Source organism: Neolamprologus brichardi, chromosome 10 (assembly GCF_056152115.1).
Source record: "Neolamprologus brichardi isolate AB-2024 chromosome 10, ASM5615211v1, whole genome shotgun sequence".
Classification (NCBI taxonomy): Eukaryota; Metazoa; Chordata; class Actinopteri; order Cichliformes; family Cichlidae; genus Neolamprologus; species Neolamprologus brichardi.
Window position 1 is genome coordinate 16,817,414 of NC_142113.1, and position 24,258 is coordinate 16,841,671.

The window sequence follows — 24,258 nt, forward strand, 5'->3', positions numbered from 1 at the left end:
GGATTCCGTTCCACACACACCAGCTTATGTCCTTACATGCACGCTGTCTGCTCCATCTGTCTGTTTTGCTCATGCAGGCACGCACGTATACAAAGATGTACACACCCACATTTAGCATAGGGTGTCTGTTAACTGCATGTGAATGGGTGATGGACTGCTCCAGTGGCTCTGCCAGTAATATAATCTTCTCTATTCCCCCAGATCCCACACCAATATGTCACAATTGTCATTTATTCCCAGCATGGTCGCTCACAATCAGATGGCTTTTCACATTGAACACACCCTGATCCTGTCAGGATGATGAACACTTGAAGTGCACTCCAATCCACCTACACGTGCATAGATACATCATGTATTAACACATGCTGTTTTTTATTTGCTTGCTTTTAGGTGCTTTTTTTCTTTTTAGCCTGTTATTTTAGAGGACATCCCAGACCACCAGCCATCAGAGGCATACTATTGGTTTCATTTCATTTTAACCATTTAAATGCAACACAGTTTCTTTATATATATATATATATATATATATATATATATATATATATATATATATATATATATACATATATATATATATATAAAAGGAAATAAATATATTGTAATGTTTTGTGAATGGCAGCAGCCTTTCAGTGTCTTATATAACAAGGTGTCATATATAACAAGTTAGACCGACTGGGTCCATTCACACCTTCTTATTTGTACAAGAAATGGTCCAGTTAGTGGCAGACATGCTTTAGTGATTGACAAAGCAGAACTAAATATGTAAATGTGCCTGTGTCAATCATATTGTTGAGCGCTGGCTTTTCCCTGAACCAAACATGTCCTGAATATGTCTGATAAATAAATTGCAGAAAGCAACTACACTGCAGGCATCTAATTAAAAAAACGAAAACAAAAAAAGACAACCATGCTGTTTAAACTAAAACTTGGAACACTTTTTATGTTATCTTTACAAAACATAACATTTTCAAAATATTGAAATCTGTCAGCTTTTTATGAAACAGTTCTTTATGGACGGACACGTACTTGTCAAGGAAGACCGAAGGGATCCATGTGTTTTTCCCCTTTGAGACCAGCACTCTTCAAAGTTTTCTATTTACTATTCACGAATTTGTTTGGTTAGAGGTGACTTTTTCAGGTGTTGGTAAATCGCTTCGCTCAGATCCAGTGTGCGAGATTAACAAAGCTCGTTTTAGGAGAGACCTCGTTCTGAGCATTTCCGAACAAAAGCGACGACACAGATTCAATCTCATCATCAAAGTAATTAAAATGAAAGATAAACATGATATCTGCTTAAAACTGTGTAGAAAACCAGCATTGATTTAGTCTTATCTGAGCGCATGTCTGCACCATAGAAAATCCTAAAGCCAGATAGCAGTCTGAGCTGTCTGGACTTAAACATGGGTGGAAAGGGTGTAGCGGCAGAAACTCAGGGAGCTTTTCAGTAAATTCAGCGTAGGCAAAACATCATTTGGGATTTAAAATTCTTGACGAGTCCAACTGCGGGTCTGACAACAAATTTCCAATCTGACATTTATATTTTGTCTCAAGGTTCTGCTTTATAAACGGCGGCTCTGGGGCACATTTTAGAAACAACATATTGTTATACACTTGTTAAAGCATTGAAATAAAGACAGCGGTTGCCCATGTTCAGCAGCAAATTATAGCATCTGACCTTAATGAGAGAGCATATCCTCTTGAGATTTTCTCTACTTTAAGCCACAGAGGATATCACTGACTACCTGTTTCTGTGGTAAATTAAAAGAACATAATGTCCTGGCTAGCAGTGCCTTACAGGGAGCTCTTCTCTCAGTAGTTGGCCACTGGGAGTAGCAATAATCACCCGTAGAGACACAATAAGCCTGCAAGGAAAAAATACTCAGCCTGCTAATTAGTTTGTAATCTGTTATATGCTATATGCTTGTTCTTTGGAAGGGGAACAAAAGAAATACTAAGTGTAGTGGGTAAAATTACAAAAGAGTAAAAAGAAAAACCCAAACAACAACATTAATTGAAAGAATGTGATTTTACTTTAAATGTTTATGTTAAATATTATAATAATTAAAGAAGTTAGCATGCTCTGCACTTTACCAGGTGATTTATAAGGTGTCTCAGCAGACGCATCTATTGATAAAGTCATTTTAAAAAATACACATAAAGAAAAAACATCCCATTTAGTTACAAGAAGAAATATGTGCCAGAGACATGACAGACATAACTAATTTAGTCTGCGACTGCCGAAATAAAAGTATTAATATGCCGAGTTAATAAGACAAAAAATTATCTTTGCATTGGCAAAAAAACATTTTATGTGGTTTATTAATCCTTTGTATTAGGAGGGAAATTAATGTTGGGGAGTTTCTGTCTCGCGCATCCCAAATCCTTCTCATAAAGCCTATTCTGCTACATTTAATTGGGTATTCAGAATGTGTAACACCTGCCTGCTTGTTATTCTTATTAGGTTTCAGTGATCTGTTGGGTTATACAAAGATTTTGACAGCGTCTTCCTAGAAATTTGCATTGTTTTCTGGCAGTTAAAAAGTCAATGTGTGATTTCCAATCCAATTCAGCAGTCATTTAAATTAGAAAAAGGGCAATTTGCATTTTGATATCTGACTTTAATCTGCCTTCTGAATCAACAGAGAAACCTTTGTAAGAGTTCTTCAGCTGTGATGATCTGTGACAGTCTGTCCAACTGGGTTATATACTTTATTTGATACACAACTGCATCTGTTCCTCTCCCTGAAAAACTTTATTTCATCATTTCATGTCCAAATCTCTTTTATCAGTTTTCTCTCTCCTCTCCTTCCTTCTCTCTCCCCCTCTCGCTGTCTCGTTCAATTACAAAGCGGACGGTTCATCAAGTAGAACAGAGCGGGAGCAGGGTGGAAATGAGGTATGTAGTCCAGTCAGTGAGATTTAGAACAGCCCTCTAATAACAAGGGAGGTTAATGTATCGGTCTCAGGCCAGAGGACACATGCTGAATCTGCTCTATTAGAAACAACTTGTTCGGAACAAGAATACACTGTAGAGACATCCAAAGCGGCAGTTTTATGGCAATAGTTTTATGAAAAAGAAAATACCAATTTTAAATCCATTGTGAAATACAAATGAGTACTTTCTGCCACATTTCTGCTCCGTTTGTTTATCACAAAGCACAATCACAAGCCATTGTGAAATGTGATAGCCAATATTTTTTGTATCTGACAACACAGCGAGACGGCTTTCCAAAGAGATCACCGTGGGGCTAACTGGGGAGTATTAAAATATCAGTAAATCAGCAGATACCAATTACAGAAAGTGATGCTATTAGAGCACAGCTAATAGGTACGGAATACAAAGAAAGTAACAAAATAGTTTCATTTATAAAAAAGTGACATTTTGTTTTACTCTAATTTACAGAGAACAGCCTACATTTTTGATAAAATAAGTTGATCATGTTTTAAAAAAACAGAATTTTTTAACAAAAGCGAATGAATCATCAGCCTGTTTTTGGTGAATACAAAAGCAAACGTGCTTTTTTTTATTCACCAACTCTGATTGGGATTTTTAGAATTGCTTGCATGATGGCATGTTTTCTAGCCACAGTACCCATAGATGTGATGCACATGTAAACGCAGGTATGACGTTACATACCTTTGACCTCCTTTTCATTCCTGAACCAGCGCAGGTCAGCGGCGGGCTTGCTGCCCTGGGTGATGCAGGTCAGAGTGATGTGGTCTCCCTCCATGGCGGGCTTTGTCAGGCCATCGATCTCTGGCTTCTCTGGCACACCTGAAGGATGGAAATGGAGATCACAGCGATGGCAGAACTAATTCATGCGCAGCAGGGTGTCATTATACAACAATAATATTAGTATGCCTTATTGGAAATCACCCGCCCCCCTAGCTTTCCCACCTGCAGGGAGATTAGAGAGCAGACTACAGAGATTCACCAAGCAGCGACATGCTCGACGGTACATCACAGAAGATTCGTGCTGGCACATGGGTGGGTGGATTTTTTTTCTAACCACTGGGTCATTCCCTGCTTTACTGCTAGGTCAAACCAAATTATAAGAGACATAATTTTTCACCATTAGTTTTGTTTCTTTGGTTTTTCCAGGTCATAAAACACTGACTCTGCTGCAAAACAAATACAATGAGGCAGAGAGGAATTTTGTTTTTGATGCTCGCAGAATTAGAAAATACATAAAAACACATCAATGTGCAACCAAAGAACAATTCCACAGCTTTTCCTGGGGTTTTTATTCACTACTACACTTCCCGTGAAAACATAAAACCCCAAATATCATCACATCAATCAAAGGAAAAACTGTACGCTGACAAATAGTATGCTTTGTAGGTCTGTGTGTGACAAGGCTGTGACCGCAGACAAGGCCATTACTATTTACAGAAAATGTTAATCACTGGCCTTTCCCATAATGAGTGTTTTAAATGTGTGGTGTCTGCCCTTCCACTGTCAATGAGCAATAAGTCTGCCTCCGGCTGAGTGACTGAAAGTTCTGTCAGTCAATGCCATTGACTGACTCTTGCCTTGTCCGTCTCACCACCTCCTGTAAGGTTTATTGCCACAGTTTAAAGGTCCTCCTGTTTTATGTTTCTCATTTGTTTGAAGGCGCAAACTGCATACGTAATCCCAACAACAGCCGCTGCTCGGCAGAGGCACAATTTAGCGCCTGTTTTTTTAATGCAAATTGCTTAGGGTTGACTCAGAAAAGTATTTGAAGGATTTTCCTCCAGACTGAATAAAAGCAGATCAAGTGCATTGTTCATCGTGTACAGTCACGTTCCCCTTGGGTGGCTATAGGCTGTACAGCTTTACACCCTCTCTCTATAAAGCCGAGTTTTGAACACGCAGGAAAAGAGCTCAATTTCTGATACATGGAAAATAGGGAAATTGGATTTCACTGTTTCCACAAATTTCTGTGGTGGTGTGTGATTACAGTGCTTACTATGCTGATCAACACATAAATATATATGCATTTCCTTTAAGCGTTTGAGAATTAAGGTCCATCATAAGGTATTTAGAGCTAAAGGTAATATCCTTTACTGATAACATTTGCATACTTTTTCAATTACTGATCGAATACTAAGCACATCAAGTCATGCATCAGCATTAGCCGTATTAGTGGCAATGCTAGCAGCTAATGATGCATCCCATAGTTAAGCTCCAGAAATAGTCTGTTGGTAAACCTGCTACTTTGATGACTCAGACTTAAGAAAGATTAGATTGATGGCCCTTGGTGGATGAATTCCTGATTATTCAGAGCTCTTACTTTTACTTTACCTTCAGGAGTCAAAGGAGCTTGCAAAGAAAAGCATCTGGACTTCTTTAAGTTACTTGAAGACGTTTCACCTCTCATCCGAGAGGCTTCTTCAGTTCTAAGGTCAAATGGTGGAGAGTCCCAGATATAACCCTAGTGGGAGTGTCCCCCCACAGAGGGACAAAAGGACCCCCTGATGATCCTCTAATCGCCTGAGCCAAGGTGTGGAACTGGGTGTGGGTCCCAATCAGCCAGAGTTTCGAGTAACTTAAAGAAGTCCAGACGCTTTTCTTTGCAAGCTCCTTTGACTACGATGACCTGGATGACTGAGAACCTTCACAGACATTTTACCTTCAGGAGTTTCACATTTTTTAGAGAAATGTCTCAACTACTATAGGATGGATTGCTATGAAATTTATTACAGACATTTATTTTACCTGTAGGCTGAACTCTATCTCAAAATATCTGTAACATTAGAGTGCCATCAGGTAAAAGGTTGAACACTACTTTCCTTGGTGACATTCTCATCAGCTTTACACACTGGCAACAGATGAGCAGATATTTTTGTTCAAGCACCAAATCATTTGAATGCGAAGCTTGCATATTTGTAGTATTACAATTTTTTTTTTTCCAAAATCGTTTTCAGTGTTTTCTTTTATTCGTCCCCAGTGCTTATGGTCCCAAAGCAGTGGCAGATAAACCAGGCCATCCCCAGACTATTTGGTGTGTTTATTAAATCACCCTCTCTGTTTTCTAGCTTGCACCATTAACTATTGTTCAAAACTGCAAAATGATTTTCTCCATATTCTTATTGAGCAGTAGCCTTTAATGTCTAATTCTCAGAATGCTTGTTAACACAGAGAGCCAGCTAATGATCCTGGAGTGCACAAGCACATCTATTAAGATTAGCAAAAACTAATTGGCAAGATAATAAGCCCAGAGGCAAGAAATGAGACAATGTTTGCGTGAGGCCATGATCACAACACAAACACTGCTAAGGGGAGGGAGGTACTAACAGTGTACACTATTTTTTATCTGCATTTGCAGGCATAAGCAACAGGCTATTTCTAACAACATAGCATCACAGCAAACCAATAAGCTGATAGCCTCAAAAAAGAAAAGCAAGGCTCCAGTAAGGTTGCAAAATCTAGCTATGCTGTATCACTAGTAATTCCGAATCTTCTGAAATCAACAAATTCACAAAATAATCACATAAATACTGCTATACTCGACAATTTCACTATTTTCATTTTGTGAATTATAATAATTATATATGTTTATATAAAGATTTCAAATGGGGAGTCAGATTTGCAAATTATTTCCAAACTATTATTACTGGATTTGAAAAGCTCCTGAGACTCAGTGAAAAAGAAAGTCCATTTGGAGCATTTTGTATCTTCAGCAACCTCACGAGCAGAAATGGATATACAGCCACTCGAGACATCTGAGTAAGGTATGCAATTTCTTTTTTGCTTTCTTTCATCTTTTTCTCACTAATCGACAATTTCTGCTTGAGGTAAAAGGAAACCTAAAGGGTATGTGTTGCATTTGGAAGCTGTTTTTTTATTTTTTAAAACACCGTTCATAGTTTTAAAAAAAGTATATATATTATTTTTTAGCCATGGCAAATGAGAGAGAGAGGAAAAACATGTACTTAGATCACTTTACTACAGATTTTACACACATTAGAGCTGCTGTAACATCCATCTATGAAATTTTCATTTGAGGTAGAGTTTTTTGCTTTTGCTTTGGATTTTGTACTCACCCAGAACAGTCAGGTAAGCTTTGGCCGTTCTGACAGGCATGGTGAAGAGAGAACAGGTGTACATGCCTTCATCAGACAGCGTGACATCACTGATGCTGATGGTCAACTCTGATGATGTTGCACGCACAAGCTCGATTCTGTTGTCCCTTAGAGCTGGAAACACAGATAACCAGAGGCAGATAGTTAGAAAAATGTTCAAATAACTGTAAACTAGCAGCTGTGGGAGAAACTTGTGGACTTCTACAGTGCGGTGACAGGTACAGGGTTTAAGGCTGTAATATTTGAACGGTGGTTCTTATAATGCATCAGCGTTAATGTCCATATAGGGAATAAACTGCATCCACAGATAGAGAGAAAGAGAGTTTAAAAAGCACGCAGAGAGAGATTAACCAATCTAGAATCATCTCATCTGGAAAAAAAACAAACAAGAAAAAAATATTTGCCTGTTATTTGGTTCTAAACATTTTCTTTGTTCTGAAAAAAACAACAGCAGAAGCCCTAAAGTTTTGACATCTGCTCTCGGTATTACTTAATGCAAATCCTAGATGAACTTCTCTATAAAATCATCTATCAGTACTGATGAAATTGATTTTCTTCCATTAGTTTTAAAAGTGAATGCATCAGCAAACCACCGCATTAAACTATACCACACAGCCTTCACTGCTGTAAACCACTGCAGACATTTACTTATATGAAAATGTAATCTTCCAAAAGACATAACCGAATGCAGTGGGGATCAATATTGCAATAAAAGGCAGAGAGTGAGGCTTAATGAGAATTTGGCAAGATGTGCAAGTAGAAATAGATTTGCTGTGATTGAATGGCGAGTTTAAAGATACAAGAGGGCTCTTCAAACTAGACTTCACGTCTATGATAGGACGGGAGCGTGTGCTAAAATAAAAAAAAAAATTAAATAAAATTCGTCGACACCTTGGAAATAGCAGTCGAAAAACGACACACTAATTTGCAATTAAAAAAAAAAGGCTGTGTGAACTATAAAGTGTGCAGAAATTTCTTTCCTGCTGTTTCTGTGGCCTTGGCTGTCGGGAAGATTTAGTCAAGCCTTCCTTTTGCTAGTATAATGCCTTTCTAAAACCTTATTTAATATGAGCAGCCAAGGCTACTTTGCTTTTAATCTCCATGAAAGTGACTCAGAACTCCCCTTGTTCAAGTACAGTGTGTGTGCATGAGTGACTTAGTATGTTTGGATTGAAAGAAAGAACAGAATGATAGCATGACTATTTCTGTACAGATGTTTACATTTTCTTTCATGTCAGCTTTTGAAAGCGTATTTGTATCTTGTGATAATTTAAAAAAAAACACTCTGGGTTTTGTTGCCTCTCTAGATAGGGTTGAAAAGTAAAAGCTATTACACAGTCTGTTTGAGGAGTACTTTAGTCTGGCTGGCAGAATTATGAGAAATGATACCCAAGGTATCTAATACATCAATTATAACATCATAAAGCGTTAAGCTTTTCAGCCTTTCTTCAAACTCCAATCCAAACTTTAATTAATTTTTATATACTACGCAATACTAGGTGAAACATCTTTTAAATGTAAGGCAAAAATATACAGTGTATTTTGTTATATTCCTGCAGCTAGACCAGCAGATGTAATTTTACTAGAGATGGATGCAATTTCCCTGCGATAGACTGGTGACCTATGATAGCTGGGATAGGCTCAAGCCCTCCCCTGCTATCCTGAAACATATAAGTGGTTAAGAAAATGGATGGATGTAATTTCCCAGTCACTCGAATTTATTAATGGAGTAATACATAATTAGATATTTTTAATAGGCACCTTAATAAGGCTAAGATATAGATCAGGCCTCATTTCTTTGAAAGAAGCTGGCGCTCTCTTTGTATTTAACTGGTTCAGCTGGCGTCTTATTGCAAAGCTGGATAGTTGCACTCTTTACAGTTCATCAATATGTTACTCTTTTTGCTGATGGGCATCCGAGCATGAAAACATGAGATGTAAGAAATAATTGTACTGCCTCACACTACTGGCCCAGTAGACAATGGTACTGGGGATATTGTAAATCTGAATTGAAAAGATTTCATGTATAACCAAAATGAACCTGGACCAAACAATTCTTCTGGGAATTTTCACAATACGTGTAACAAAGAACAGAAAAACTGGCCCAGATAATTGCTCATAACTTTGGAAAGTCTAATGGTAATAATCTATGTGTTGCAAAACATTTTTTTCAAACCGTACACTATAATAATTTTGGGGATTTACGCGTAGTTTTTCCCGTGACAGTACTCGTGAAAAATTTGCTCATCTTCTATTCTCATTAAAACTTTGTGAAGCAGAAGGCATTCGGTGTTGCACAGGTAATAATCTATACGTAGTGGAAACTGTACCTTTGTAAATGTCAGACAGTGGCACATTTCTAGCCTTTCTAGGTGCATTATTTTGGAAGCTTCTATGTGTGCATGCTGTGATCACAGAGCTGAAAAATAAAGAGAAATGTCAGTGAGCAATGCTGTGTCATTTGGTCTGCCAAGACATGAAGGCTTTGCTTTGTGGGTTCCAGGCTAAACATCTACCGTCGATGGCGAAAGTGTTGTAATCGGTTTGGCTAAGCGACAGCTGCTCTGTCTCATTTATTATTGCATTTGTTCTGTCCTTTCCCGTTCTTCACAACACCGGTTATCGCTACACGTTGTGTACAGAGCCTGAGCAGACATGACAAGTTGATATGAGCACATGACATATCTGTAGGCTCCAGTGTAGTGACAGTACACTGCTGTTTCTGTGAGTGTCTGTATGAGTTCACATGCCCGTTAATGCAAGACCACAGAATTAGTTTCAGTCTAATACGCTGCCAGTTCAGCTGATGGTTAAAGCTCTCCTGAACAGATAGGATTCCTGTCACGTGTCATCAAACTATACAAACAAATGCATAGACTTTATCCCAACAAATAAAATAAGGCAAATATGGATTAAATCCCGACAAACACTGCTCTTTGTCTCTGTTTATCTATCTTTCTGTCAGTCTTTCAGTTTCTCTCTTTCCACCCACCCTAAGACCTCATTCTGTCTACTCAGGCAGCTCCACTAACCTGTGAATGTGTAAAAGTTAAACAATGCTTCAGTTCAACTGTTGTCTTATTTGCTTTGGGCAAGGAAGTACGAGCAGGCAAATGTCAGGAAATACATTTACTGTTGCTGGCTCGCTTGCTGTCGCGATACAATTCTGCCTTCATCCTGTCCTCTCTTCGAAATCCCCACTCTAAGATTTGATTTGAGAGAGAATGAGGGGCATGAGGAGTTCATTGAAAAGCATCTAGACTTTTCTGATTTGCTGGTTTACTTAAGCAAAGTAATGAGAATGATTTGACTTGCTGTGATGACATTACATTTATAATAAATGCGATTAATTGTAAAGTGACTCAGCTGTAACAAAACGTGATTGAATCAGTGGGAAAATCCTGTCAATCACCTCTTGATAAAGAAATGGAGAAAGACGATTAAATACTCCTCGAATGCTGAATTTATATGATTCTTATTATTTGATACATAATCCGGATTTTGTAATCTAGTCATGTGTTCCTCCAGTAGTTACAGGCAAAGATCAGGATAGATTTGATGCCAAAAAGCAGGATCATCCTGAGCCCCCTGGAAGGAGGGGATTCAGGCTGGGTTTAGAAACATGAAAGCTGTTATATATAGCCATGAAATCATAACATAGCTGTTAAGGATACTGCTAACAGTAAAAAATACCCTTAGATTTCAGTCCCACTTCCATAATCAGACCAATTGATCAGCAAGTTACAAATAAAGTCTGTCTTATCTAGAAATGTAGTAAGGTGTATATGTTTTTGGACAATGATTCCATTGATTTTTGTAATTTTAGCATTGTACACCAATACAGTGGACTGTAAATCAAATAATCAACGTGTGACATAAAGATTTTCATATTTAATCAAGGGGAGTTTAACAAAAGTTTAAAGAATAAAATAGTTAAAGTTTAAATTAATTTAAAGTAATTGAAGTTTTAAAAAAGGTTGTAAACAAAACTAAATTCACTGTTTAAGAATTAAAGCCACTTTTATACCAGTGCCCAAAAACAATTAATCAAAAGTGGACATCTAACTGGCAAGTCATTGTCATGGTCAGGCCTGTTCTCAGGTTATTTTTTTCACTTGTACTCTCAATATGAGGTCCAAACACATGTTTATGTAAATGAGAGAGGCTGTCATTAGGCTGACAATCCAAAACAAAGAGATCAACAATCAGGTACATTTTAAGAAGAAGAGGAAGGAATGCGCAGGCTGATCAGCAACACTAAACATCCTGAAAGACAGCAGAAGACAGCTACAATGAATCATTGCACAGTTTCCAAAACCCACTCATATGATCTAACTAAGTTAAGAACGATCTCAGGCTGAGGTAGTCACATCACTGTCAGAGTCTACAATCCAGTGACGCTTTCACGCGGAGGATTTACAGCAAAAGAAAAATCACTGGTAACGCACATGAACAGAATGGCCAGATTTGAATTTTCCTAAACAAAACAGTTCTAAAAAGATTTGGACAGAAGAAACGAAAATGAACTTGTAGCGGAATGAAGGCATATCACCTCATCTGTCAAACACGGTGAAGGCAATGTTATGGCATGAACATGTATGGCTGCAAGTGGAAGTGTTACAGTGTCACTAGTGTTTACTGACGATTTGACTGCTGGCAGATGAAACAGGATGCATTTGGAGGTTTACAGAGGGCTATACTCTCTGCTCAGATTCAGCCAAATACTCTAAAACTTCACTGTCCATTATGCACTTTACCATGCACAGCCATAATGACCTAAACCTTTGAGAAACCAACAAGTTTCTCAAAGAATAGAATTGGAATATTCCTCAAAGACCAAGTCATCTGATCTCAGCCCAATAGAGCATGCTTTTCACTTATTGAAGAAAAATATATAGACAGGCAGCATTAAAGGCCTGAATTTGAGGAAACACAACATTTGTTGACGTCCATGGGTTCTGGACTTCGAGTGGTCACTGGTTGCAAAGCATTTCAACACAAGTGTTAAACACAAACCATTTAAAAGCATTTAAAATTATGTTAGTTCGTCCAATGACCTCCTGAAAAGGCTGTTTATAACAACGACTTTAATTCCTAAAGAGTTAATACTTTTAGTATTATCTGAATTAACACTAAAATGTTGTGCTATTGTCCAAATGCTTACCTAACTACCTAACTGGGAAGGATTAGAGAGATAGTCTGAGTTATAGGGGTCGCAGAAGGCAAATGACAATCAAAGGACAAAGGCAGTGAAACTGGCTTCTGGAGAAATGTTTTCACTGTTTCTATCAGTGTAGTTTGAGGCACCCTTCCCTTCAGCTAACCTGCACATTTGGGAATTGAGACATCCTCTGTGGATACAAAAGCATCTTGGCCCACACCTTTGTCAGGTTGCAATATGTCATTTACCCAAGAGAGACGGTCCTCCTGGATCTGGCACATATCTCTGAGCAGGAGATGTGTATGAAACTGCAAACCCATTGGGACATCAGCACCATCCACCCAGCTGATCAGGGCAGGGGAGAAGCTACTTAGCTCTAGGAAGACCAAGAGCAAGATCTCTCAGAGGGCAGAGCTGGGAGAAGAGCGCTGACTGGGTTAGGGTAAGCAGGAGAGGCCAGAAGCTCATGTGACCGCATCATTACAACATCAACTTCTGGCTCGCCAGATGGAGACGGATACAATTAAGGGATGAAACACCCAATTAATGTAGGTTATATTTCTTAACATTTGGATTTTATTTAGGGTTCACATTTCATATACTAATTATACATGATTTATATAACATAAAAGCTAACAGACGCAGACATAAACAGTGCACAGGACATACATTTTTCCACAGCATGTAGAACAAACAGTCGACCACTAGTCTTTCACATGAAAGCTTGTATATTGACAGAGAGAGTGGAGAAATGGAATGCATCCTTTGCTATTTGTCTGCGAAGGTGCTGCAGCTGCATGCCATCCATTATAGACCATTAGTGCCGACAGCCCTGAATGTGTTCGTGGAGGACGGTGTTGTTGTCAACATCAAAGAGTGGCAGATTTGTATTCCACAATAACTACTGACGGAATACAACCACTTTTTTTTTTGATCACTGAGCCCAACTTTGTGATTCTCTCTACATCCAATTACAACCGCTGATGGCCTCAGGCTGAGAACAGCATCCATGCTGAGGTTCCCATGAATGCAGCTGTGACGTCAGATAACAGTAAACGGCCGTAACACCAAAGCTCCAAGACTCTGAGAAGAAAAGCGCATCTTTGAAATGGAAAGCTAGGACAAAGCAAAGCTCGCACAGACAGAAGGTGCAAGATATTTAAAAAAAAAAAAAAAATATTTGAAGTGACATTTGTATTATGGGTGGGAAACTGTGTATGGAGGCAAACAGGCTCTGTTTGTTCTGTGCAATTTTAATTTTTGATCCTTAATAACAGATTCAATTAAAATAGTGCATCTTCAGTAGTTCAGACAAACATTTACCACCTTTGGTCAACATTTTAATATAAACAGGTGGAGTAGCGGTGTTGACGCCTCTTCCTCTTAGCCTCTAATCTGTTAACATGTGTTGGGAAGCCTTTATTGCACTTATTGACATTATCTTTACATTTCACCATTAAAGCTCAAAACATAAGGTATGATCTGCCTGTCATGGACATTTTTCACCTCCTGGTTTTGCTATGAAACTGACTTTAATAATTAGTTAAGAACACAAAATAGCAATGGCACAATACATGTTAAGTATCCAAATCTGACTATGGCACAGTCCGACCAGTGTCTTACCCAAACCTGCATTATAGTCAGCATTCACCTTTAAAATGTGTTACCACAGTGAAACTAAAAGGTATCTATTTAATCACTTTTCCTTTGTTCCCACAGAGAATAGACGGCTTGAGTATTCAAAGCTCTGTCCAGCTCCACCAGGGTAACCCTACAGTAAGTTTGTTTCCACACACAGCTGATGGGTTTGTGCTCCATCAATATGTTAGGTGAGGTGAGCCTCACTAAAATTGCAAATATCACACTAGATGACCACAGCATGCCAGCAAATTGTTTATATATGGTGACATGCACAGTGTGTGTGCAACTGCAGTCCAGCACATATCAAATTAGACTGCATACATACTGTAGCAGTTTTCCTGTGTTGCTCTGAGGAACCATTAAAAATGGCAGGTAAGGAAACGTGTATGTAAATGGATGGTAATTACCTTTTTTTTTTGTTTTACATTAGACACGTGTTTATTGTATGGACATACAGAGTCCACATAATAGCCGGGACTTTCAAACTACTCACTTTTAACCTGTCATGTTTGCACATTTTACTGCTTCCTTATATTTTTTCTTCTCCCCTCTTCTGCCCCTTTCTTTCCCTCTTTCCACTGACCCCCTCCTTCCTTCTACCTCCCTGTCCCTTCATCTATCCAGGGACAGTATGTATTAGTATGGAACCTTGGCAGGTGTTTGTTCATTCAAGTGACACAGTTTTATAATGAGAAAAGTGCAAATTTCAGAATATACATTCAGCCGCCTGTGTCTGGATGTGACTGTTCTCTTTTCCTTGTCAACAACCCATCTGGGGACTTGAATTTGTCTGCGCGAATGTGTGTGTGTGAGGGACTGATAGGGAAAAGCAAACAGAATGCAATGCCTATTGAATTGCTTAATGTATATTCTCTATCTCAGGCATTCCTCAGCCTCCATTACCTGTTATAGCTTTCGGTGGAATACTGGCTTTTTAAAATGTAAAATGTGCCATACTCTATGGAGTAATTGGCTTGTGGAGATTTTTCCTGTGACAGAAATGATTTTCTTTCATCAGTCTCTACCTGCCATGTCGAGTTCAGTGGGACACCCTCGCCAGCCCTACTTCATTAAGTCCTTGTGAGAAGCGGGTCAGCGAGGAGACAGCTCTTGCCCATAAACTCTACTGTATTTTGCAGAGGAATACATTTTCCCCAGCAGCTCGAGAGCGGGGTGTCTATAAGGTGCTACATATTTTTACAGCTATCCTTCAAAATGACTTTGCAAAGCATTTAAAAGAAAGTGGAAAAGGTCCGCAGTGTCGTATCCTTGTTTTTATAGTGTTAAAGGTTCCCTGCAAACAACTCTTAATTTTAGGCTGCAGTTTAAAAAATGGATTTCTTTTTCTGAAAAAGAAATGAGAGAGAGAGAAATTATTTCCTATTCCCAATTCTGCACTCCAGAACTTTCTCCTTAAAGAGAGAAAGAATAAGCCTGACACTATAAGTGTGAGGTAATTATTCCCATTTGCCTCCAGTATTCTTCTCTACACCCTGTGAATGATAAGTGGCTCTACTAATAAAGACAGTAATAACTGGATCTGTTGCCTCATTTGACAGTGCACTGTCTTTCTCACCTCAGCCTGTTTTACATCAGAACGAGCAGAAATGACATTTGTCTGACACCAGTTTCTCCAATCCACAGCGACAACTATACAGAACACTACTTTTAATTAGAATACCTGCATGCACGTCTAAGTGCACTGCAAACAAAAGCAGGGTTTTTTTCCCCCTTTTTTTCAAATCAAAAGCTGAATGTTACATTCAAACACAGACATGCGCAAAGTGAAATGACAAAGAGAGAAGACGCAGAATGCTCAAGGTCAGAGAAAAAGTTTGCCTGTTTCTTTCACAGGTGATAACTGCATCTGAAAGCTCTAATAAAATGCCTCCTTAATTCGTCTCCTTTATCCCACCAAGGCCTACATTCCATCTCCTTTTCCTTCTTTTTCTTCCTCTCATGTTTTATGGTCCTTGTCTTGGAGAAAGGGGACTTGTTAGGGATCTTTGGAGATTTACAGTCAAGTTTTTTTTCTATCAGAGAGAACACCGTACCAATCTTCAGCCCGATATGAAAGGATGTTTCATAGAGGTACTCTACCAGGGGGAAAAAAGACAGCTGTCTCAAAAGTTAAACTTTCTAGCTAAGATTAAGTTTTGAGAGAAAGTTCTGCTATCTGTTTAATAAAAAGTCTGTCAGGCATTTCTTATTTTGTTATTTACTTTGGAAAACTTTTAAAAGCCTATCCCCCTAAATTGCTCAGGCACAGATACTCTGAATGCATCAAAGCTTTCATGGTTGCATACCGGGGAGGTGGAAGGTTTGACATTCCACATGCACACACGTATATATGGGCTTACAAGCACAGACACACACGCTCACACAACCACAAACAGCCAGCAAATTGATTCAGACAGCTGAATATTTGATATCTTAGGACCTGAATAGTTTCATATTCAGCAATTTGGGGGCCTAAAAATGAGCAGTTGGCCCTTAGCTGTTCACCCATAACACTAATCTTAATGTTTAAACAGATTCAATCAATCTGCAAATAGCACAGCATAGACACCACCACAGGTGCACTCAGCACTTGGTCATTTTTCAAGAACCATTAACAAACTATTGCTCATAGTTACATCAAAAAATGCTAAAAAAAAAAAAAAACCTCTGTAGCAAACAGATCTGAAAAATTTGCCCATTTTTAGAATGCAATTTTTAATTTGACTGTTCTTCTAAAATGCCAGCACATATGCGTGGGACTCAGGTAGCTCCCCGAGTTCACACTGCATTAGAAGTTACAAAGACAGCGTGACCTTTTAATGGTCAGTTTGCCTTTTAAGCAGCATGAGGCAAGACCAGAGTAACTGAAGAGCATGAAAAATGCTTTAAAATTTGCATTAATCTCTCAAAATCTAAGCATTAATAAAGCATTTAGCAGGAAAGATGTCAAACTAATTTCAGTGCCTATATATTCATAACTAATACACTCATGAGGATTTGCTGAATCTGTAGCATTTACATAAAAAAGAACGGCATTCAATGGTATTTTTATCTAAAAGATGTTTCTTTTAGATCTTTTTTTCTGAGAACTATTATTGTAAAATCCATTTTTATCTTTTTCTACTGTAAACAGACCAACTCAATGGCTGAGTGTTCAGAGTGAATGCCACATGGGTGCAAATATCTTTAAGGATCTTTAAGAGTCCCTGGTTTGATTCACGCTGAACTCAGACCTTTACTGCATGTCAATCTGCTCGCTGTCCTCACATTTCCTGCCTCTGCCACATCTACTCAGTGAAGGTGAAAATGGCAAAAAAATTAAAATAAAAATCTTCTCATAGTGTAACACGATAGTTTCCCTGTACTTGTGCACGCTTATCTAGCTGAGAAACTATTTCAGGAAATAAACAAGCAAATATAAGTGATGTCAGTTCCAGAATAAAGCGTACTATTTCTGACCCTGAAGAAATACTACACCACCACACAGCAAGGCATGTCACTATTTTTTCCTGGGGGTTGTCCAAAGACAACATGACCTAAACCCAAATATCAGACCACTAATTAGATTACTGGAGAAATATGTGCAGCATCTTTTCCAGCCACAGAGCTCCCAGTACAAAGGCCTGCCGCTTTAGTATCATTTTGAACAGAACTATAATGTATTCAGCTCTGCCAAGTTTATGCTGCAGGGAAACGCTTTATGATGCATGTAAAGACAGGTAAACCATGATCCTGCCATAGTCTGGAAGGTAGGGGTGGACAGATAATTAAAGGGAAGGGAAAAGAATCAAGGAAGTAGGTTGAAAATGAAAACCCACATGTGGGTGTTCAAAAAGAAAAAAAGAAATGGTATGTAAAAGGGTTAGCGAATTACAGCAACCATGTTGAGTAAGTGATTTAAATGTCATACCATAGCGAGCGCTCACACATGATGAGTCCACTAAATAGGCTTGCAAATTTAGCCTGGAAAGTAATTATACATAGGCTCTTCCTAGTATGGGAATAACGAATATTTTGTAATTATGGGCCATTGCAGAATTTCTCCATCCAGGAAATAAAGCTATTATCAAGTCAACCAAAAGAGCAATTTGTAAGGAGATATTAGCCTCTTTTGAATCTTATAAAAGAGAGAATCCCTCTTGCCCAGCGCTCATCTCTCTCACTGTCAAAGCACAGCTTAAGTCCCTTAGTGGTAAGTGACGGAAAGGACAAAATTGGCTACATTCGGGACAATGACTTATTTGAAATTCAAACAACTCTTCACAGCCAGCACCTTTGAGAGGATGGGAGACAAGAGGAGTCTCTTTCATCTGACTAAATGTCTTAGAGGTGAATCTCAGCGCTGACATTAAACAACAACAGCTGAGAAACCGGCACCACTCAAAAGACTGCGATGGAGTCAGTTGCTGCATTTGTCTTTCCAAAAGCAATATGTTTATGCTAATGCTCTGTGACTGGGTTTAACCCCGGATGCAAGTGACGTTTTTTTGTGATTCGACACGTGCTCATGCAGGTGTGGTGCAAAGTCACCAACCTGTTGCACAGACGCGCATCAATACGGAAATCTGAAATGATTCCTTCGGTTTAAATTAGAGTGGGGAGAAAACCACAATTCATCACAATGATATTTACGGTAGCTGACTTTGAAATAGACCTTTAACGTTTAAAGAAGAATTACGTTTACACGGCGTAAACCTGCAGGTTCAAACAAGGTACATGCTAAACTGCATGGAAAATATCTTGTACATTAAGAGACGGAGGGAAAAATAGTTTTTTCAACCACTGTGACATAGCAAAGTATGCAAAAAGTTGCAGAGTTGGGGTTGTATTTTTGAGCAACTGTGTGCTTGCCCTAATCCCCATCTTCTTCTTCCCAACAGGCAGCAAGGAAAATTAATCTGAAACCTACTGTGCTCAAAGGCGTTTGCAGCTGAGACATCTTTCCTTTCACACACTGCCAGTGGCACTTTGGAAACACTCACCATCTCTGTGCTCCCATCAGCATGTGCATCTGAATTTGCCACGTTCAGCAAGACAACTCCCAAAGCACACATACACACACATACACAAATACAGACCCAAACCGAAACAGCAACACAGCTCTGGAGCCTTAGTAGCATCCCCCTGCTTTTCTGATAATAAGAAAGTCCTTGGCTGGTTTTTCATTTCCAATCATAGAGCCTTGCACTGGAAATGCCATGAAATAGACCCCCAAGCCCGACCCCTGGTGTGATATGGAATAACCTGCAAAGAACATCGCCTGTTGAATTTGATGTTCAATGCAGCTTTTTACCGCTGCTCTTTCTGAAAAAAGGCAGGTAAGTGAAAACGTGAATGACTGAAAATTGAAATGCTTTGCCCCATGCATGCATTCAGTTACCCTATGCAAAAATACATACAAACAACAACACAGAAAACACACACGCGTACAGTGCATGAACACCCAAACGGACAAGGAAGCCCAGTGGGCAGCGGGATAATGGAAAAAGACTGTGTAAATCCCATATGTGCTTAATCCAGACACTTACAAGAGAGTGTGATTCATACTCTATTACACTCAAATAATACAGCTGAGAGATGCGCAGGGCACAATCACTCCAGCAGCCATGAACCAACTAAATAAGGCCCATGAATCCCCTTTATGGGGACACTACTGAAGATGGTGTAAAAGGTCAGGAATAAACCCTCTGTACTTATTAGCCATTAAAACAATGGCAGTTTCCTGCCACACCTAGAGTTTGTGTATTCACGCGGGATATTGCGTTTGCGTGCGTCGGTGAATGTGTGAACGATAACGAGGGCTTGCATTTGTTTAATGGAGAAATGTCTGTGTGGGAATATGCAGCTCTCTGGTATATAAACTGTTATTTATACAGAGCTTTGAATCTTCTCTGCAGACACATCACTCCCAGGCTGTTTCTTCCCTGAAAGTGGGATGTGTTGATGAGATTGTTAAAGTCCTATATAACAAAACGCTAAACATTCTCTCCTCTGTTTGTACGCTGCAGCATATCCTCACAGTTGCAAAATGTTTACAAACCCATACATTTGAAGCACGAGTTTGATTAAACGGATATTAACACCTCTTATTATAAAAAAGTGTGAAATCTCTCCTATTCAACATTTTTAAATCATTAAACTGGATTTAAACACGCCCCTCGCCCACGCACTTTAAGTGAAGTCTGTACTTTTTGCTTGTCACTCTTTAGGCACTTCTCACAAAGATGTGGCTTTCATCGCTGACGCTTTTATGTGCTATGAAATTTCACTGTAGCTCCAAAGTGTTTTTGTTCGCTTCTGCGTTATACGACAGTCATTTGGGTCCGAGAACCCATTGTAATACCTGCGGAAAAATGTACCGCTAAATAGCTAACTGGATACTAAAGCAATGTATGCTCTGCTGATGAAGGCTATACCACAAAATGTGAAAATGAGTCTTTGAATATCAGCAACAACTTTATTGCTCTCACTTATACACGAGCCAACAATATTGCATCACTCCTAATATACTGTGTGCTGCAGACGCTGATGCTGGTACGACCTAAGCGCCAACAGAACGTGAGGGATGATCTGATCTTCCAACTTGACCAGAACATCAATTTAAACCTTTTAAGCACTGTTTTAAATTTAGATTGAGGGGTTATAGAAAATAAAAACGGATTTGATCCACCACATCAGTTTTTTTATTGGCGGTGGTTAATCTGATCAAAGGTTTGCACTGATCATGCTTGTGCTTGAAATGCCAGATAGGATGAATGAAAAATGCACTAGCCTGTTTTTACACCCCCACTTACGTTATTCAGTTATACTTTCCAATCATTCACCACAGACAACTGTTACAGTGAAGCAAAACAAACTGCACACAAACTGACAGAGAAGCTAAAGCCCTTAAACTGCAAATGGAAGGTGATAATTAGCACTGGTTATACTGTTCAAAATAGAGCTGGTCACATCTACTCTCACCACTGACGGCTTCTTTGTAGCGATGTGTGTCTATCCATGTGTGTAAGGATGAACAGTAACAAAGTAAAAGGGTAATAACAACGGCATACTACACATCCACAGAGGGAAGCTTTGCAAAAAAACATCATGAAAAGCAGCTGGGACACAAGTGTATCTGTTTCTCCTTACTGTGAAAGAACATGCTGCAAAGACATGAAAACACCAACTCGAGAAATGTGGGACAGATGCTGAGACACAGCAGAGACAGACACACAGAAAAAGTATGATTTTTTGTTTTTTTTAGGTCAATCTCCAACCAACAACAACAACAACAACAACAAAAAAGGATTCAATCCCGTTTATGCATTCCTCTGCAAGCCCAACATATACTTTTAAAGACCAGATCTGTCATGTGGTGGCTGGTGTCTGCTCCATCTCCAACTCACCTTTCTTGTCCCCAAAAAAGAGGGTCTGCTGTGCTGGGTTTGACCACTGGAGGGAGGTGTTGTCATTAAACTCCACACGGCAGGTCAGGTTTGCTGTCCCACCCTCTGTCACAGTCACGTTCTGAACCAGAGGATACTGTCCGCTTATCCCTGCAAAACGACACAAACGAGAAACGTGTAAGAGGAGATGTGGATGCATCAGGTGGGGGACAGAGAAAGCTGCAGGGGCAGACAGAGTCAGACAGATGGCACATATGCGACTGCTCAACTTGTAAGGGTGCTTTGGTAATTAAATTCTCTTGATGAATTTCAATTCAGCACAAGGACGGCGATATAAAATAAGAAGCTCTGCAGGTAAACTGGGGAATTCGATTTTTATCCAGCTGTTTGATAAGGATGCTTGTAAAAATAAGTAAAATACTTTAATATCACCGGAGGAGTAAATCAGCTCTTCACTAGGGAAGAAAAGGGAAGAACAAAAATGTCTTGTGTGTTTGAAAAAAAGAAGAAGAAGCTTAACAGCCTAATTACAAAGCAAATGTTCAGGCAGACTGGCCAGTCACTACTGTGTGCTAAATTGGACCCTAACATTGAACACACAGGAGGCATTTAGCCCGCGGTACCAACCCTGAAACCTTAGCTACACAGGGAAGACCAATTAAAAACTGTTCTCTGTGGACTCGTGTGCATGCATGGATGTTAATTTGTGTTAAGCCTGCATCCAAAGAGAGAATCGCAGAGCTCAACTGAGTGATATCATTCTGGGTGACCTCTAAGCTGAATACAGGGAGTTTTCAGGACCACGGACAGGTCACTTCAGGAGCCAGTTCATCAATAGCCGCCTGCCAGTTTTCAGAACTCTGGACAGCTCACACTGTTGCTCGTGTGGGTGTACATGCGTGTTTGCGTACGCTTTAGTGTGAAGGCTGAGGGAGCAAGTAAGCAAGTAAATAATAATAACCATAAATCTATCCCTGTCCCCATCCCCGGAGGACAGATTTTAAAGACTGTGTGAATGACGGCTTAGGTAAGAAAGATTATTCATCCCCAGCTAACTCTCACGTCTTAAACCGCCATTCCTCCCCAGGCAAGGATTAGGAAACACTGAAGAAAAAAAAAAACATATATAAGGCAAAAAAAATATTTCAAATTTGTGAGATTTTAAACGCCACGATATCCACTGAACGTTGCTAATAGAGTTTTCTTACACAAGTTAATTATTGCACAGGTAGCATAAACAAACCCGCAGACGGTGTTTTGTCTTCTGGCAGGGGAAACCCACGCCGAAGGATGTGCGGAGACAGGAGAAGGTGAGGTGAAGGAGAGAAAGAGAGGAAGCGAGAGGTAAGTCATGGAGCACGGGTCATTTCCAGTGTTGATTAAGGCCTCCCGAGGTTAATCATGCGTGTGAGAGATAGAGCGGGAAGAGGAGGGAAACGAAGGAAAAATGGATGTGAGCTATGGGAGGCTAGAAATATGTTTTATTCATGAAAGTTTTGCATGAGGCATGATCTGCCAGCGATTTACCGTTCTGCTGCGCCTGCCCTCACTCTCTTTATTACTCCTTCTCTTTAAATCACTTACTTTTTCTCATTTTTTTCGCTCACGCAGTGGAGCGACATGCGGCCCAGTGTGATACATTTTGTTTCCTTTGTGGTGGCCACAAAGAGAAGTTAATGGTTAACCGCCATACCCGGTGGTACCAATGATGTTTTGTGAGTGAGATTTTGCAAAATATAATTTTAGTTCATTACCGCAGCAGATGTGTCTGGGGAGTCGCTTGCTTGTTGTGTTGCCAACTCTTCACTTATATCTTAAAATATAATAGACGAGTTTGTTTTCCAAATTATCTGCTTATGACAAACAAGGAAGAATTGAGTGATTTAATGAGTATGGCAAAATGCCACGTATGTCTTGGGGGAAAATGAGCGTTTCCAAAATGTGGCTCGCTCATTCAGATTTTCACTAAAGACTTACGGAGTAACCAATTGCAAAAGTATCACAGCATCAGAATTGTAATATCAGAAAATGATCAGATATATATATATATATATATATATATATATATATATATATATATATATATATATATATATATATATATATATATATATATATATATATATGTGTGTGTGTGTGTGTGTGTGTGTGTGTGTGTAAAAAGATACATAGTCACTATGCTATGATTCTAATACATTTTGACTACGATGCAAAAAGATCAAACTTTCTTCACTGATTTTGGGCTCCAAATTTTTAAGTCTTTCCAGCGGAATCTGATTGATATGTGAAAATCACTTGTTTTCTTTAAATTCAAACATTTATCCGTTTGTAAAATCACACATTTAAAAACGTTTACACCAGTGCACATGGCTAACTTACGCCCGCTCAATCACATCTCAAAATATAACACCCCAAGATCCAGTGTGACTCTTCACCTAATACATTTAAATGCCCACATCGCTCTCTTATCACACCTTTAAAATGCTAGTTTGCAGCTTTGCCTCGTACTGACTGAGCTGATCCTGTTGGAATTTGATAAAACTATTTTTTAACAACAGCTACTTCAACAAGGAAACAGATGGATACCCTGGCTAATTACTCGGCATTGTGTTAGCACTATGTTGCAGATATGTTGTGTAACACACCTCATTTTATTTTGTTTTGAATGTAGCTTTATTCAAATCTGTATGCAGTTTAAACTGATATGGGTGTTTGCATAGCGTATTGATACGAAACAAAATAAGAGCTGTAGTTTTCTGCTACAAAGTGCAGAATTGTGTGAGAGGGAAACGTCAGCCTGCTGCAGGTCAACATGGAATGACCTAAAGCCTGCCACATACCATAACATTTTCACCATAAGTTGGTTTGCAGTTCCTTTCCAGAATTAGATATGTGTAAAGCTATTTGGTCAGTGACTGACTGGTAGCAGAGGCACACTGGTCTATCAGGCCGATGTAAAGATATTTATGCCATAGGTTTACTCTGGCTAGACACACTAAA

General features: G+C 39.1%; 1 protein-coding gene across 3 annotated transcripts in view; it reads right to left on the reverse strand.

Moving 5' to 3' along the window:
- Nucleotides 1-24,258, reverse strand: part of cadm2a (cell adhesion molecule 2a) — a 204,891-nt gene that overhangs the window by 35,691 nt on the left and 144,942 nt on the right. For all 3 annotated transcript variants that reach the window (XM_006800055.3, XM_006800056.3, XM_006800054.3), the window contains 3 exons: nucleotides 21,259-21,408; nucleotides 7,030-7,182; nucleotides 3,638-3,775 (listed from right to left, as the gene is read on the reverse strand). In XM_006800055.3, the coding sequence (XP_006800118.1) occupies nucleotides 3,638-3,775; nucleotides 7,030-7,182; nucleotides 21,259-21,408 (441 nt within the window). The remainder of the gene's footprint in view (nucleotides 1-3,637; nucleotides 3,776-7,029; nucleotides 7,183-21,258; nucleotides 21,409-24,258) is intronic.